This window comes from Ambystoma mexicanum, chromosome 7p (genome assembly GCF_040938575.1).
Source record: "Ambystoma mexicanum isolate Mex_15411 chromosome 7p, UKY_AmexF1_1, whole genome shotgun sequence".
NCBI classification, from domain to species: Eukaryota; Metazoa; Chordata; class Amphibia; order Caudata; family Ambystomatidae; genus Ambystoma; species Ambystoma mexicanum.
In genome coordinates, this window is record NC_090939.1 from 644,799,061 (window position 1) to 644,817,317 (window position 18,257).

The 18,257-nt window shown below is 47.6% G+C and overlaps 1 protein-coding gene across 1 annotated transcript in view; it reads right to left on the reverse strand.

The window, feature by feature from the left end:
- Positions 1-280: 280 nt before the first annotated feature.
- MRPL30 (mitochondrial ribosomal protein L30) overlaps positions 281-18,257 on the reverse strand; it is a 191,170-nt gene continuing 173,193 nt past the window's right edge. The window contains exons 6-7 of the mRNA XM_069636683.1: positions 548-621; positions 281-466 (exon numbers count right to left, since the gene is read on the reverse strand). Of these exons, the coding sequence (XP_069492784.1) occupies positions 334-466; positions 548-621 (207 nt within the window). The 3' untranslated portion in view covers positions 281-333. The remainder of the gene's footprint in view (positions 467-547; positions 622-18,257) is intronic.

The following is an 18,257-nucleotide window of genomic DNA, read 5'->3' on the forward strand; positions in this document are numbered from 1 at the left end:
ATCCTTTTGGATTGTCATTTGTACATTACATATACAGTTTAAAATCCACCTGGAGAAAAGTTATGAAGTGAAACTGTCTTTTCTGCAGGAGCTCTGTTCCTCCAGTGAATTAACCCGCTCACATTGCCAACAAGTTATTCACACTGACCAACTCATGCCAAATCAATCTCACAAGTCTCAAAGGTGTATTTAAAGTCATCCACCGTACTAAGCTACTTTTAGTATTGGCACGTTTATTCAATGGTTTGCAACTCCTTTAATAATTTAAAAAACACACCAGCATTTTCACTTATTTTATTTTAACAAAAAGCAAGAAAAGAAATGAGGCACTCATTATGACTCAATTGCTTTATTCTCCAGCGGACGCAAGGATTTCCGAATTATTAATTCTCCTTTACTGTTAAGGTACGTGTCAGCCATATCTTCTTCCGTTGGAAGACCATGTGGTAATTTTAGTGGTTGAACTCTGCAAATCAAAAATATATTGTTGCACTGTAATATGTATCTATCAAATATTTGGGCAGTTCAAGAAAGAAACAGAACGTACCTGATCAAGTGTTTAATAATCTTCAGCTTTTCATTAATGGCAGGGATATTCTTATGCACTCTAGCTTGCTTCCTCTGAAAATAAAGATCATAAAATCTTTTGATGCGAAGGCTTAGTAAGAAATCACGATTACATATGCATTAATATTGTGCCCATTACAAGTCAATCAAAAGCCAATGTTTGCAGACACTTTCCATGATCAGTGGTTTTCCTGGCATTTGTGATCGGTGCCAACATTGTCACATTTATCACAGAGTCGACTTTAAGATTTGATCAGTATACTTTTTCAAGGTGGGTGCTCAATGGGATGTTGTCCCATTCCCCTGTGGACTTATACGTGCTTAGGTACACAGCGAATGAGCTGTGCGAGACTGCGGGCTAGGCTGAGCACAAGTGCAAGTAAGTCAATTTTAGGAGCAGAGCTCTGTTAGGAATAGATGGCAAGCAGTTATGGTGGAGAGTGGGGGCACTGCACATGTTTGTGTTTTGAGACGCAGGAGAAACGCCCAGGTAAGGAACTGCTCCAAAATGTCTCTAGATACACTGCTTTTCACAGGTACTAAGGAGTGCATGAGTGCGAGAGGCTGTGATGGATTGCCATCTGGCGAGGGTGTAGAAGCCCAGGCATTTTTTGTTTTTTATTAAAGGGTAATCTGCTAATTAGATTCCCCTATCATACATTCCAGATCAATAGCATAGCGTACTCATGTGCCCTGCTGCATCCATAGCCTGATCTGCAGCACCTGCTCTCCAGTGGCACAGAGCATGTTCTGAGGCCACAGGTGCCCATCTGACAGCTGCAGCGACAGCCAAATCTCTGAGGCATAGTGGTTGCATTTAAGATATGCACCGCTGTTCCAAACACTACATAACTATGAGAATGGTGTCCTGTGGTACACACATACAGCTTTAAATGGAAGCCATACTTGAGTTTAAGGTGGCCAGCATCTCATAATTATTCAAGCCACATCATATTGATATCACACGTGTAAGACTTGTGAACCCAGCCCAGATGTGAAAGGAAAGGATTATACGTACCCCCCGCCCCCAACAACCAGAATGCTCCTGCCAGCAAGACTGTAGCCTTGGGGGTTGCCTCTCTTTGTTCCTTTTTGAGGGCAGGTAACACCTTCCCTAAAGATACAGCTGCTTCACAGGAAGCTATCCTGGGAACAGGTATCAAAGAGCACACGCTTTCATAAAAGGAGTGGCCTCCCACCAGGGTGCTGCATTCCAAAAGGCCTTTGATTCTATTGAGAAGGTAAGGGGCGGGTTAGCTTAGACCGAGGGAGCTTTTTACATCTAGCGGAAGGTTCCACCATTTTGTTTTGCTGTGCCTCTATCTTTCCTTCCTGTCCCCTCCACTTCCTTTAATAGAATTCACTTTAGGTGTGATGCCAGAAGGCAAAGTCCACTTGTTCTAAGAACAAAGACTGGACCATCCAAAGCAGACACAGACTGGACCATCTAAAGCAGGAGGGGGCCTAGGTGCTTTTGTTTTTAAAAGAAGGGGCCTTCCATTCCTTCTTGGATTCACTTTTGAACAAAAATGAGAAAGAATATATTGGACTACTGCTGGGGAAGTTACCCTTTTCAAAGTCCTCTGCCAGTGAGGTGACGATTGAGCGCCCAAGGCAGAGGTTGAGCTCTGTCCCCTAACCCTCCCCAGAGCACATTTGGGGTGAACTTCTGCTGGCACAATCCGTTCTCTCTGCCAACGATACCCAGGACCTCACCATATTGAAGGACACTTGCAGTGGTGGGCCAGCCTGCCCTGTGTTTGGGAGCATGAGAACAAGGACTAAAACATATCCTTTAGTCCGTGGATTGGACCTCTCTGCAACCTGAGAGTCAAGACATGCAGGAGCCCTGTGTTCTCACCTTCGAATCATGATTTGAGCCTGTTCGACTGCATTGAACCATCAGGACCCTCTGAATCGGCCTTTGGCACACACCCACTCTGCAAACTAACCATTTAAAATCGTTCAGTGCCACACCACGCTAGCTGAGATCACTGTTGCCTTGGCACAAAATACTATTTGTTGCATCTGCATTGTACAAACCATCAATCGCCCCACCCGCATCTTCGCTGCTGAACTTCGCCAGTCAAAGCGACCCTGGTGGATCCTCTTGCAGCCGAATCGACCGTCAAACCAACCCTGGTGGCCTTTACAATCCACACTTAAAGCATTGCCTTCAAACTGCACAAGCTCCTGCTCGACACTGCTCCCTGTCTAGAATGGCGCAACTGCTGTACCAGAATCACTGAACTGCGCTTACAAACCAGATCACTGCCACACCATGTTATTCAGTGCGTCATTGCCTCAGCTCGAACTGCAAGCATCTTCGCTGCTAATCTTCATAACCAGTCAAACCGACCCTAGTGGATCCTCCATCCCGATCATCAGACGCTGCATTGAACCGGAGTTCCCATCCATCCTTCAGCAACTTGGCCATATGATTAGCTGTAAAACTGACTCTGGAGGCCCTCATGAAGCACCACATCTCGAGCGCTTCATCGAACTGATCCCATAGAACAGCTCATCCAGTCACTGGCATCTTCACAGTCGAACAGATCCTGGTGGCCCTAATAATCCACACTTCTTCAGGCATCCCCTTCAACCCACACAAGTTCCATTTGACCCTGGCTCTACCCTGCTCTATGTCTAGGACAGTTGTCTTCAAACTGGGGGGCAGGCCCCTCAGGGGGGCCCAACAGGTGTACAGGGGGGCCCAGATGCTTTAAAAAGGGATGCAGATGGCGGTCTGTGTTTTAATATAAAAAAAGGATTTAGGTAACTGCTTTTAATAGAAAATATAAGCAGTAGAAAATGTTTTTCTATTTTAAAGAGCCTGGGCTCTAGATGGGAGTCCCAGAAGCAATATTTTTATGCAATGGGGTGCGGGGTCAGGCCGTTATGAAAATGTTGGACTACCACTGTTCTACAACAACACGACTGTTGCACTAGAACCACGTTGAACCACACAAGTAGCACTAAGAAGCCCGGTTTGGCGCTGTCAAACAGTCGAAACAGTCATGAACTGCAGAAGTTCTCATTAACTGCTAACTGCCCTCTTGGGCCACCTTTGGGCCCTAGAGACTGGGTAGGCCATCTGTATCCCTTTTTGCACCAGAATATCCTTTTAAAAAACATTGTGGGTTTTACTTGCCTTACACCCCTGATTCATTACTAAGAATGCTGCATCTCATTATCTTTGGTTATTCTGTATTCTTTCCTCAGGGGTGGGTTTTGTATCACGTTTTTCTATTTAGTTATTTTTGATTATGGTGTTTTTATTGAAAGAACAGAGAAACTTGATTGGACATTCCCTTTATTTAGGTCTGATATACCATTGCTGTTTGGGTTGCTGCTGAATCGTATACACACTTCCCTTGTCCCAAGTTACCACAAAAGGTGAAGGAGGTATATCTCTTAACTGTGCCCGTTTTCCCTTTATGATTGGGATCACTCTTATTGAGTAGACGCTTTAGCCAAGTCAATTTGTCACATAGGCATCACGACTTGGTGGGAGAAAGGGGTAGATCAGAACCTGATGGGCAGAGGGCAGCTCCGAGGTATAGAGTCCAGACTGAAAGCTCTTTGGCTAAATTGAACCGACAACTGCAGCAACCAAAGTGCCCAAGAGGAATGGGGGGTGAGGTGCAGATTTGGAAATGAGGGATTGAGGTCAGGACACATTTGGATTGAACAGTTCGCAAATCCTCCGAATGGGGAATATAAGTAGGAAAAAGTTAAGATGTACACTACATGAGGGATAAAGAGAATAATGTTGAATGCCATCAGAAGGATTAAACTCAATGAAACCATTAGAAGTGAATGCATTTTCATCTGCAACTACCAACAGTAAACAGACTGTATATATGTGCTAGACTGCAAGCACAATACAGGCTCGTAAATACCCACCTTTCCTCCCACACCAATCACAACTGTCCCAATGGAATCTGCCCACCAAGGAAGATAAATGGGAACAAATACAAGGACAGTGAACAGATGTACTTCGGTTGGAAAACCATAAACCATTCAATAATATTACAGAAGAAAATCAGAAAACAAATTAAAAAAAAGCAGGTTAGCCTTCCATGTGAGAACCACAGGAAATCCAGCAGCATCTATAATATGAACTGGAGGAAAGGGGAAGGGAAATTTTCTACATTTCAAAAGTTAGATCTAGCTGAGAAGAGTTTCAGCAATCAGACACGATGAATGGCTTTTGCCAGGTTTTATGGAAGACATTTCTGTCTTAACCAAATGGAAAACATAAGAGGGAGGTTAAGGACATCCCAGAGGATGGCTATGACTGCATCTGTAACATCAAGGATCCAGCTACCTGTACGTAGTAAACAGACCCTTGAGTAAATAAGCTCTAGCATGACTCAAAAACCCTTGTCTCAAGCAGGTGATGATTTTGAAGAAAGTTACCGACTATGAACCTACAGTTGATGGGAGCATCCAGTTTCCCACCTCCAGACAGAACACAAATAGGACAGGAAATCACGGAAAAGCCAGCACATGAAAATGTGTCTGAACCTGGAAAAAGGAAACAAGGTATTCGTAGCGGACTACCTGTATGTTCTGGTACCATTTCTGCAGCTCCTGAATAGGATCACTGCAACCCGGAGCAGAAAAATTGGCTACAAACTCCATGGTTTTATAGAGATGCACTAAAGATCCTACCAACTAAAGGAAACCTAGAATAGACCATCCATAATCGCACAGGCTGTTCTTTGGTCAGAACTGCCAACACTTATGAATCTAGGTGAGAAAAGGGATTGAGAAACAAAATGAAATTCAAAACCGGAACGCCAGGATGAGGAAAGGCAAATCGATTCCTAGTCTCCATAGAGGCAGCCAACTGGTGCAAAAAACAAAATCTACCCAAAAGAAGTCGAGATTTTGTGACAGAGCTGGCTCTTGTCTCTTTATGAGCAAAGTAGAATAAACATTAAAGTCAGCCTGCCACAAGTAAGTCTTGCAAATAAAAATAAAATACTGCATGAGGAAATGTTTCCTTCGACATCTACAGTTTACATCCTAAAACCACTGCCATCTGCATTTGATGGTCCATGATGGAATTAAGAGTTCTCATCACAGCTAACAGTGATAAAGGACAAACGACAGACAGAGCTGGCTGTGATATTATCTGTTAGGCAGAATTACATTTTTGGGAATATTTTGCTTAAACTGTGTGTCTACCAGATGCGTTACTGGCTTCCATGTTTTTTCAAAAAAATGTTTTTTACTTTCTTTGTGCGACTAGGGTGACTCCTACTGATGTTGCTGTATGACTGCAACTCTTTTTATAATGTGCCGCGCTAGTAGCCCATATGGCTACCAGGATAGGGGTGCCTGTAACACTGCATTTTGGCCCAAAGTGATTTGATCAACCTTAAAGGATGTCGGGGAGTAGGCTGGAGGCAGCTGTACGTTTAGTTTGGCTACACCATGGCTCTAGTTTTTACTGTGTTATAGTCCAATGCACATATAAATACTAATGTATTTCTGAAGACTGAACGCTGGCCATATTTGTTTTGGCAACTTCCTTTGCTGTGTGCACTCTGCTGCACACCTAAAAGGACTGTTTTGCTGATTAGGACCATCCTGAGCTCAAAGTCACCCTATGTTTAGGTTTAAACCAGTGCAAACTGGTTAAAGTCCCCAGCGGCCCCCTTGTATATTCAAAATGGGCGTGCCTCTGTGTTTCTGACCAGGGCCGATTGGCTGGCTATCCATACCTTTGTCCTGTCTGGAGGAACATCAGTGGGTTGGTTTGGGCTAGCCCCTGAGTGAATGTGTTTATCAGTGGGAGATACTGTGCATTCCTCAGAAACACCCTTTAACTCACCTAAAGACGGCTGTGGTGATGGAGATGGGAGTTCGAGCTACTTGAACTGGAGACCTCAAGCCACCACTAACCTGACCCAAACCAGACAGGAAAACCTACCCATCTATGCACCTGTCTATCCGGGGCCATTTTGGGAGAGGCCCCTGCCATGAATTCCGGTTCAATGGTGCTTGAACCCTGCCCTGTAGTTCTGTTCTCGTGGGTCAACTATGGACTAGGAGTACAGTAGTCACTACAGTGAGTAGCTGTCTTTTACTCCTACATCCCCTTCCTCCATAGTTGTGGAAGTCTAACCAGCATACACACGCTACACATGCTAAAAAGGGCAGATGCCCCGACACCATCTTAAGCAAACCAATTTTGCAGTACTGCTTGACCAACTCAAGCATCTGCTCTGGAACTGGAGTCCAAGCATATGTGTTAGAAAACAGAGGGTCTGAGGCCACCAGGGGGCACGCTGAGGAAGCAGCTTGAGCACGTTCTTCCAGATCAATGAGTCGAAATACGGAATGAGCCCCCAATCCTGGCCCCACCATATGGCAAACTCATAATAAAAATCAAAAGCCCAAGCCCTAAGGCGCACGTGGACCAACCTTTGGGCGTTTTGTCCTCTGCTGTAACAGGATTTGTGTCATTGAAGGAGCCGCAGGAAAGCGAAAGTGCTTTCCCCGCTGTGGGGCTCCATTGTGTGATTACGACAGCGGGATACCGGAGTGGCCCAGGGCCTGTGGAGGGAACCTGAGGCGCTCCTCAGACCTCAGAACACAGACCCAAAAGATACAGCGTGAGCAGGCTCGTTCTGGATGGCGGTGCACACAACGACCTCCCAGCACTAAGTACAGGAGGCGACAGAGGCGATTGTGAAACGCTGTTCCTCCCGGCACGAAGCCCATGCCTCATAGAGGAGCACCTTATCTGGAGGCATGGACGATGGGCAATGGAGGTGGGGGTGGAGTACATTGCATGTACACAAGTGAATTGCTCATCAGCTGTTTTACAACCTGCCCGAGGCAAGAGGGGCACGGTGGAGGCTGGGAGGTAGTAACCCGGGACAGGGGCTACAGTTAGGAGGTACCTGAGCAGCCCCCTAGGCTCCACAAGACGCGATTGAAAGCCCTTGATCCCGGGCCCTGCTGGCAAGGTGTAGGCCCCCTTCTGGTGGTTAGGGGTGTGTGCCCGCCTTGCAGACTCTACATAGGATTATGGCCCTGGGAGGATTGATGTGTCCCGTGGTGCGGACGTCCCAGAGAAGGATTTAGGGGACTACATACACCATTGTGCCTTGCGTACCTCGGGGTGCCCTGTGAAGAATGATATACGGGTGGTCCAGGGCCCCTACCTGGAGTCATCCGAGTGAACATTTAGTCCCTGGGAGAGAGGATGCCCCACTTTACGTAATATTTGGGGACATAAGACTGTAACGCTTACCATCTGTTGCAGACTTCTGCTGGAGCGCCTGGGCCTTCGGATAAGCTGATCTTGCTCTGGGATGAATCGGGCATGGCTTCTCCTGAAAAGGGAAGAGATATGTAACTGACTGGGATCCACTATGCCCCCCACCATTACCTTGCCTCGCCTCCCCTCCCTTTGATATGGCGTCTATGGGTGTAACCTCACCGAGGTTTACGTGTTGGTGGGCTCTCCGTCCTGCCGTCTGTTGCAGGGGTGCAGTTCTTCTGTCCGTATGTACACCAGTTACTTCACTGGTGTTAGGTACAGGCCGGCTGTGACCTGTGGTACAGTATGTGACTTCTGTGGGAGAAGTGTTCTGGGACCTTGGCAGACTGATCCTGAGATTCTGGGAAGCTATGGAGCTTCAGTGAGGCTGCAGAGTGTCTGTGGAGCTTCTGTGCTGTTGAATAAGCGATATGCAGCTTCTGCGAGACTGTGAAGCTACTATGAAAGCTGCTGCACTACTAACAGGAGAGAGCTGCGTGTCCAGTCGTTCCTGGTTGTGATCAGCTGTTTGAAGTACGCAGCAGCGTACCTGACAGTGCTTGAAGGTCTCTTTGTCTTGCTGCCGGTGCAGCATGCGTGCCTGTATTAAAGGAATAGGGCACTCAAAATCGTTTTGGTCTGAAAACCTGGGCAATAATAACAAATATACAATAAACATCTTTTTATTGAAAGTTCCTCTGTAAAATTTTACACAAATCATGTTTAAACCCCTTTAAAATCAAGCACTAGGAGGCGTCCATTTTGTGAAATGGACGAGCCTACTGTGCTCGAGTTAATCTCTGCCCTTGCGGCACTAATTAAGCAGAAGCCACCTGCTGGTAGCTTTTATTACAGCAACGGCTTTTGCTTCATTAGTGAGAAGCTGAGAGCAGAAAAGTGCTTTTATAAATACAAATTGTTGTATTTGATTGCCGTGGTTAGAAAACCATGAAAATCATAAATACAACAACGTTAGATTTATAATTGCAGTGGCTTTCGCTTCGAGTCTCCCAGGCTCCTCTGAACCGGGAGAGCCCAGGAGACTCAAAACAAAAGCCACTGCAGTCATAAATACAACGTGATTGTATTTATAATTGCAGTGGTTTTCTTCTAAGTTTCCCAGCTCCTCCGGGCTGGAAGAGCCCGGGAAACTTAGAAGAAAACCACCAGAGGAGCCCGGGAGACTCAAAAAGAAAGTAAAATAAAAAGTAAATAAAAATAAGCACTTACCAGGCAGCAGCCTTCCTGCCTGCATTCTCTGCGTCTCACTAATGAAGCAAAAGCCGCCGCTGTAAGAAAAGGTACAAGCAGGCAGCTTCATTCAGAGATTAACTCAAGTACAGGAGGCTCGTCCATTTCACAAAATGGACACCTCCTAGTGCTTGAGTTTAAAGGGGTTTAAACATGATTTGTGTAAAATTTTACATATGAACTTTCAATAAAAAGATGTTTATTGTATATTTTTTATTATTGCCCATGTTTTAAGACCAAAATGATTTTGAGCGCACTATTTCCTTTTTTTCGACCAGTGACAATAACTGGGTGGAACCGGGTGCCACAAGGGGAGAAGGGAAGGGGATAAGGGGAGAAGGGAGGGGGAGTGTGAAGGGGACGGGAGAGTTTAGGGGTTCTGGTATAGAGTTTGCTTTGTTTCAAGATGATAAGTTGGTATTCGCTTGGACTGGCAAGGGGATTGAGCTTTGCGAGTGGACGGGAGTATGGCGAGTTTGTACATTAAATGTGAAGGAGCTTAACTTCCAGATGAAAAGATCTCTGGTGGCCAGGGAGTTACAGAGATTGAAAACAGATGTACTCTTTCTACAAGAGACCAAGTTTATCCGGGGGAAGAGAGAAGAATTCCATGCTGGGGATCAGGGGGCTCTAGGAAAGGTGGAGTGGGCATTTTGCTCCATAAAAACCTTCTGATGGAGGTGCCGAAGATAGGAGTGATGTACTCAATAGGTGCAGCAAACTTTTAGATCAATAAAACCAATTGAATTTGATAATTTTTTTATTTTCTCTTTTGTTGATTTAAATCATAGTCAAATTATTGCACTCATCTTGGTTTGACACCTGTTTAGGTCTGCAAGGCCTTTTTTTAAAAACAGGCTGATTAACGTATTTATTTATACATTTATAAAGCGCTCATAGCCCATAGGCATCTAGGCGGTGGAACATAGGAACAAAGTTGCAGATTTGTTCTTCTAACAGATCAAATTAGCCATTTATAGAAATTCCAATGTGAAAATTCCCATACAGTAAATATACATATATCATAATTGGACAGAGAATAAAGGAGTGGTGTTAGGTCGGATTGTTAGGGAGAGCGAGAAAAGCTGCATCAACAAAAAGTTAGATATTTGTAAAAAAAATGTACTTTTGAAGCGTGATATATAAATATTATCACCATTTAGTTGTGTACTGCAAATGTTTCAATATTTGGTCAAGTGATAGATACCAGTGATCCCAATCACCTGGTAGTAACTTGGAAACAAAATAAAAATATTTGCCGAGTAAGTGGTCTTCGTTCACGCTAAATAGGGGTTATTGGAAATTACGCAAGTGGTTAAATTAAACTTGCTTGACCTAATGCATACAAATGGGTGATAGTAATTTAACATTACTCGCCATTCAATTTTAGAGCTAGTCTTTAGTTTGATGTAATCATTCTCATCCTCGGTCATATACATTCAACTTGATACTTAGTATATATTGGTCTCTATACGTGTACCATTCGAATTCCAGATTGAAATATAATGATAGTTACCGGTGTGGTTTCCCAACAGCAGGATAACAATTCCGTGTCCAGCGAGTATCCAAATCTCATTCGCCGATTTGCACAGTTATTTAAAAGTAAGTGATCATTAGTGGATAATTAATGCAGTGCGCGTGACGTCATCAGGTAAAAGCCTGATTAGGCCGCACACGCTCCGCTTTGCCTGTGATGTGGCGGACATATTTTGGGCTGATGGAGCCCATTTAGAAACCCATATTACTAAGGATGTACATCTACTGCATTGAGCAGCCATATTTGAAAGGTTGTATATGTATTGTGTTAAATATAGACACAAAAGCAGCCATAGGAGTTCAGCATCTCCCCCTAATATTTACTACAAAAACCAAAGCTTAGCTATACACACACACACCTTCTGATTATCATCAGATACTCCCTATATTAATGACTATATTTATGGTTTGATCTTTGTAATGTGCTATGGTTTGAACTCAATGTGCCGACTATGTATTAAATTATCAATGCATCTAATTTGGCTGGACTTCATTTGAATGTATGAATAATGAATCAATGTTATTACTAGCTACATTGACTATACTTCATGATATATAGATATCGTTGGGAAGAGTCTCTCTCTCTCTCTCTCTCTCTCTCTCTCTCTCTCTCATTATTTAAATATAAGGTGCAAATAACTATTGGCTCTATTGGCTGAATAAATTGGTAAATGTTAAATCCCATTTAGTTTCTCAAAAACGCACGACAGAAGCAGGCTCTGTGCCAAAGGAATCTGGCCTGCGGCGAAAATAAATTAGGACTACAGTCATTGCCGTGGTGTTCGTGCTAGCACAAGCACACTGTCCAGCTGTTTGCTGTTTGTCAAAAGCCCATGCAGGCTAATAATAAGGCACTTTACATGCGCAATATGTATAAATAGGAAAATAAGGCTTAAAAGAAATTACAGGACCACATAAAAATAGGAGTACAATGAGTGGAGTATGAATGAAAATTAGTTCTAGAAATGTTTCGTTTTTCCTGTGGCTAGGCCTCAAGTTTGTAAAAGTCTGTAGGGCTGCAGCTTGTGTCTATATAAGGTTACAATATGTTAAGTAGCATGGTTGACAGAAATCGCTGATGATGAAGAAAGGAAGACTTTGCAGCACCACTTGTAGGTAAGTGGGACAGTTTTTGATGGAGCCATGCCTATATTCAGTGACCAATCTGAGAGTATAAAAGCTCCTGCCTGGCACTTGTTTTCAGGAGCTTGGAACGGAAGAGGGACAGAACAGACCGTTCAGGGAGTAGAGTTCTTTGTCCCATCCTCATTGCTGTAAAGATTACACTAGTTGTCCTTGCAAGATAAGACTCTTGGCCTTGCTTCCCTAGAGGGGTGCATTTACTCTGTTGTGAGTGTGATGAGGGGTAGCCTTATAATTGGGGATACCCCTGGAATTAGGGCCTACCTTACAATATATAGCATCTAAATTAGCTTGACAGCTCATTTGAAAAGGTTTGAAATACTAAGTCGGTATTGTTACTGTCTAGAATCACTATACCCTCTTGTGAAATGAAGATATGGACCAGTTTATTTATTTATATAGCGTACCAAAACCGAACAATTATGCTTAAGAAATTGGTTACAGTGCTTATGGTTACAGGCAGAATGAGCAAGAAGTAGTTACATCATAAAGTGCAATAAAGTGAAGGTGGTTACTGTAATTATGTTACAGGTAGGAAACAAACAGAAGGTAGGAACAAGTTACTTACCTGTAACTGTTGTTCTCTAGCATGGGCCTGGCATGGATTCAAATGCTCATGAATATTCCCCGTCGTCAGGCCGGGAATCCTCGGTAAAGAAAAATCAGTATCAGTTTCGTTTCTGATCTGTCTTTCTCAGTAGTAACCAATCACTGGTCTCTGGGTCATACTGCCCCCAGCCATTGACTGCCCTCTCCCTAAGCCCCACCTCTGGCAGCCATCTTCAGATTTGGTAGCACGCAAAGTGGCAGTATGGCCAAGTGAAGAGCCGCAGAGGGGTAGGAGGGAGGGTTCGCATGTGAATCCATGACAGACCCATGCTGGAGAACAACAGTTACAGGTAAGTAACTTGTTCCTTCTCCAGCATGGGGTCTGGCATGGATTCACATGCTCATGAATATAAGAATACATAGCAGTACACACATGCACAACCACGGGAGGTGGCAACAGGCTCAACATTAAGCATTACATCAAAACTCAACATTAAGCATTTCTTACCGCCTCACCAGGCTCACCTTAAGTGAACAGGTTACGCAGCACTGCTTGGCCGACATTGGACTCCTTCCTGGAATCCCGGTCGACCCAGTAGAATCTCGTGAAGGTATGCGTCGACCTCCACGTAGCAGCCCTGCAGATGTCCAGCAGGGGCACACCAGACAAGAAAGCAGTGGTAGCAGCGATAGCTCTGGTCGAATGGGCTCTCGGACGGCCAGGCAACGGTCGGTTTGCCGACCGGTGACAGTGCATGATGCAGCCGGAGAGCCATTTGGAAATGGAAGCCTTCGAGAGAGCCTTCCGTTGGTTCACAGGTCCAAAGTTCACAAATAGCTGCGATGACTTCCGAAAACTCTTTGTGCGGTCCACGTAGAACTTCAGCGCTCTAGCCACATCCAGCGAGTGCAAAGTCCTCTTGGCCGGTGACGAAGGCGACGGGAAGAAAACAGGCAACACCAAGGGCTCGTTGAGGTGGAGGTCCGACGGCACCTTGGGCATAAAGGAGGGGTGCGTCCTCTGCACCACCCTCGTGTCGTGAAAAGTCAAGTATGGAGGCTTGCAGGATGGTGCCTGGATCTCTCCCACTTGTCATGCGGAGGTGATGGCCACAAGAAACGCAGTCTTCCACGGCAGGAACTTCAACAGTGCCGAATGCAGGGGCTCGAATGGCGCCCCCATGAGCCTGGTCAGCACCACATTGAGCTCCCACGCCTGGGCAGGGGCCTTCACCGGCGGGAATGATCGAACAGTCCCTTCATAAAATCCTTCACCAGGAGATGGGACCACAAGGATGCCCGTCCTGTGGTTCTGGTATATCGGGAGATCGCAGCCAGATGCATCTTGATGGAGGCGCGAGCCAGTCCAGCCTTGGCCAGCGACAGTAGGTACGGCAGCACTTGAGGGGCCGTAATCCGTAGAGGGTTAATCTTCTGTGCACAGCACCAGACAGAGAACCTCTTCCACTTATGTCCGTAGCACTTGAGAGTTGAGGACGCCCTGGCCTTTGCAAGGACCTCTCTGCAGTCAGCCGGGATATCGTACCATCCAAACTCTAGTGCTGCAGGAGCCAGGCCTCCAAGTTCAGTGACTCCGGGTCGTGATGAAGTATGGCGCCTCCTTCTCTGGAGAGAAGATCCGCGTCCGTCGGCAGCTTGACTGGTGGGGACGCTGACAAGTCCAGAAGGTCCGGGAACCAGATCTGCCTCGGCCACGCCGGTGCGACGAGGATCATCCTGCACTGGGACCTCTTGAGCTGGTGCAACGACAACGGAGGGAACGCATATAGGAACAGGCCGTCCCAGGGGAACGAGAAGGCATCGCCCATGCTCCTCGGCTGGGGGAACCTGCTGGCGAACCTCTGGCACTTGGAGTTCGTCGCCGTCGCGAACAGGTCGATCTGCGGTTTTCCCCATCGTCGGAAGAGTCGATCCACTTGATCCTGACGTAGTTCCCACTCGTGGCACGAGCGCAGCTCCCTGCTGAGTGAGTCGGCGATGGTGTTCTTTATCCCTGCCAGATGAAAGGGCACTAGAAACATCCCTTGGGCGACGGCCCAATGCCACGGATCCTGGGCTTCCTTGGAGAGGGCTGGGGATCTGGTTCCTCCCTGCTTCCGGATGTAGAACATTGTGGTGGTGTTGTCGGTGAAGATTCTCACCACCTTGCCCTTGAGGGACGGGAGAAAGGACCTGAGGGCCCAGAACAGTGCACGGAGCTCCAGGATGTTGATGTGAAGCGGTTTCTCCTCCGGGAGCTAAAGGCCTCTGGCGTGAAGTTCTCCGGTGTGCGCTCCCCACCCTTCCAGGGAGGCCTCTGTCGTCACTGTTATCTGGTGGGATGGGGTCTGAAAGTCTGTGCCCGCCGTCAGATGAGCGCGGGTGCCCCACCACCGGATCGCTCGTCGGAAGGTCTCGTTGAGTGGGATCCTGTCCTCGAAGCTGCCCGTCGCTTGGATCCAGTAGGCGTCGAGGAACTCTTGCCGAGGGTGTATCCGAAGCCTGCACAGGCGCACGAGATATATGCAGGAGGACATCATCCCGAGGAGGGACTTGATGGACCTCACCCTGGCCACGTCCGTGGCCAGCAGATGCTGCACCCTGCCCAGGATGGCATTCGTCCTTTCCTCCGACGGCGAGGCCAGACGCGCCACTGTGTCGAGCTTGGCTCCCAGAAACAGTGTGACTTGCGATGGGACCAGGTGGGATTTGGGAAACTTGATGGAGAATCCCAGGTCCATGAGCAGCTGGACGGTCTTCGCTGTGTGATCTACGGCGAGCGCCCTTGTCCTTGCTCGGATGAGCCAGTCATCCAGGTAGGGGTAGACGTGGATCCCCTGCAGGTGCAGCCGCGCCGCCACTGGTGCGTGGCACTTGGTGAACACCCTGGGTGCCGACTTCAATCCGAACGGGAGGGCCTTGAACTGGTAGTGCCGTTCTTGGACCACGAACATGAGGAACTTTCGGTGTCCTTTTTGAATGGGGATGTGGAAATACGCATCCTCCAAATCCAACGATGACAGGAAATTGCCCTCCTCCAGCTGTCCCAGCACGTGCTGGAGGGTGATCATCCGGAACTTCTGTGCCTTGATGTACTTGTTCAGTCGTCGCAGGTCCAGGATGGGGCGCCATCCACCCGTCTTCTTTTTCACGAGGAAGTACCTTGAGTATACTCCGGAGCCCCGGAGCCTCTTCGGGACGAGCTCGATTGCACCTTTTTTGAGCATCGCCCTTACCTCCAAAAGCAGTTGAGGGACGCGATTTTCTTTCCTGGCCACGGGTGGAATGCGGGGGAACTTTTTTAGAAATTCGAGGGCGTGCCCCTGGGCCAGGGCGTCCAGCACCCAACGGTCGGTGGAGATGGACTCCGACACGCTGATGAACTTCACCAGCCGGCCTCCCACTGGGGTGCTTCGGTGGGGGCCTGACACCGCTGTCGGTTCAATCTTGCTTGGAGGACGCCTTGCCTCCTTGGCCTCCCTGGCGACGATGGCGGGGTCCACCCGACTTGCCTGGTCCTCTTATAGGCTTCCTGAGACGAGGAGCGGGCCGCTTGGCAGTACGTAGAGGAGCCACCACCGAATCCCTGGAGGCACCCTGCTTGCATCCGGTGCTCCGAAAGGACGGCCTTTGTTGCCGGAGAACGCCTAGGGCCTTAGCTGTCTCCGTGTCCGCCTTGATGGCTTGGAGGGACTCATCCACTGCTTTCCCAAACAGATTGTTCCCGTCGAACGGCATGTCCAAAACCTTGGATTGTACGTCGTGGCGAAAATCCGTCACCTTGAGCAACCCTCGTCGTCTAAGGCAAACGCTGTTGCCTAGCTGACGGAAACCAGTGTCGGCAATGTCCATTGCCACCGTAATGGCGTGATCCGATGCCACTTCCGCCTTCTTGCAAGATCTCCAGGGCCTCGGCCCTCTTGTCATCCGACAGGGGGGCGATCTTGTACCATAACTGTCATGATCACTGCTTCCAAGGAGTCAGGAACAGCCCAACATCCTTGGAAGCAGGCCCCTAACCGTTATCTTAGGCACCAGCCGGTCCCCACTGGGACCTTTTGGGCCTTGTCCTGGCGCCGGTGGCACCAGGCTCATCAAAGTCATCGGTCCCGGCACTGGAAGCGCCGGGCTCATATTATGTATGAAGATGCTTGGGTGGACTTACCTGCAGCAGACCATGCTGCTTACTTACCAGCCACTTAGAAGTCCTCCGTGAACAGGAACTACTTTCTTACCTGGGTGGGGCAAGCTCCACTCCCTGGATACAGCACTGGAACACTTCTGGAACTGGAACTCTTTTCTTACCTAGGCGGGGCCGTGGAGGAAGACGCCTCATCACTCCAAGGCTATTTAAACCACACCCGATAGATGAAACGCGCTTCGCGTTATTCTGCATCTGCAGCAGAACGCTCACCGAGTCTGTTCCGGCCTTTCTTCTTTCGATCCTGAACCTGCAAGAATTATACTTACCATTCCTGTATCCAGTCGACAACAGCACCTGCAAGGACAAGAAACAACAAGTTAGCAAGGCAACCTTTACACGCAGTGCTTACTCACCTGATCCATCAGCTGCGGCCATTTCTTCACGCTGCACCTCCGCCTGTGAAGACAAAAGCATTGTTATTACTTACCGGCACTCCGCGAATTCCGGATTTCTTCACGCTGCACCTCCGCCTGTGAAGACAAAAGCATTGTTATTACTCACCGGCACTCCGCGAATTCCGGATTTCTTCATGCTGCATCGCCGCCTGTGAAAACAAAAGAAGAGACATTAGACAGGTATTTACTTACGCCCATCGCGCTCGTCAATAGAACGCCTGCAAATACTCCGGCGTCTCTTCAGCACGGACTAAGCAGCAAGGGAAAAAGACAGTTTGAGCGCTTGCATTTACTTACTCATTTCCAGGCGCTTCACTCCATCTTCCATCTCCAGAGTCCTGCAAGACAAAAAGGGAAAAGCATTATACAGAGTCCTGTACAATACTAACGCGCCACGCACCTAAAGACTATAAAGACTAAAAAGGTGCCCGGAAACTCACCGCTCGTGCAGTTAACAACGGTAACGATCCTCTGAGTTCAAGAGGCCTATGTTTCACCAGTGAAGGAACTGGCAACGGCACCCTGCACCAGACGCAGATGGAGAGTCCAGCATTCACCTATCTAAGGTGAGCACGTGACCTGGGGGGGGGGCTCTACGGAGAAGCTAGGAAGAGAGGGAGAGGGAGAGGAACAGTCAACAGCCCAGACCCTTAACCCCCATATTCTTTCACCTACAGAAACCTCACCCTTTGGGTTCGACACACAGTGAGAAGAGGTTCGACCCCAGAAGCCAATCGAGTCCTGAACATCACTTTTCGAGTCACAGACACCTTCCTGCCAAGACCAGCGCCTCTGTGGGAATCAGGTGAGCGTTACAGAACGCGAAGCCACCGCAAAACTCCTACCCAGGCGCAATGGAAACCTCAGACACTGATCAATTAGCCCAGTTGCTCGGGGAATTAAGAGCAGAAGTACATGCTGCTCGTCAAGAAACAAACTCTCTAAGAAGAGAGCTGATAATTTCCAAGGAGCGAACAGAGGACCTCGCTAGGCAATTGCTACAAACACAGGCAGGACAGACCCCTTTGCCCGCTCCAGGAGGTAGTTATCCTTCTGCATCATCTTTAAATCCAGTGCAAATCAATCTACCCGGTAATGTGCCATTGGCTCCGCCCGAGCGCTTTTCTGGTGACCCAAAGAAATTTGCAGTGTTCATCAACCAGTGCCGCCTACACTTCTTATGTCGACCAGCTGCATTCCCAACTGATCAGACCAAGGTGGCTTTCGTGCTTTCTTATCTCAGTGGCAGCGCAGCAGATTGGTCGATCCCTTTAGTCACCCAGGATGATCCGGTTTTACATGATTTCCAGGCCTTCCAGTCCAGCATGGA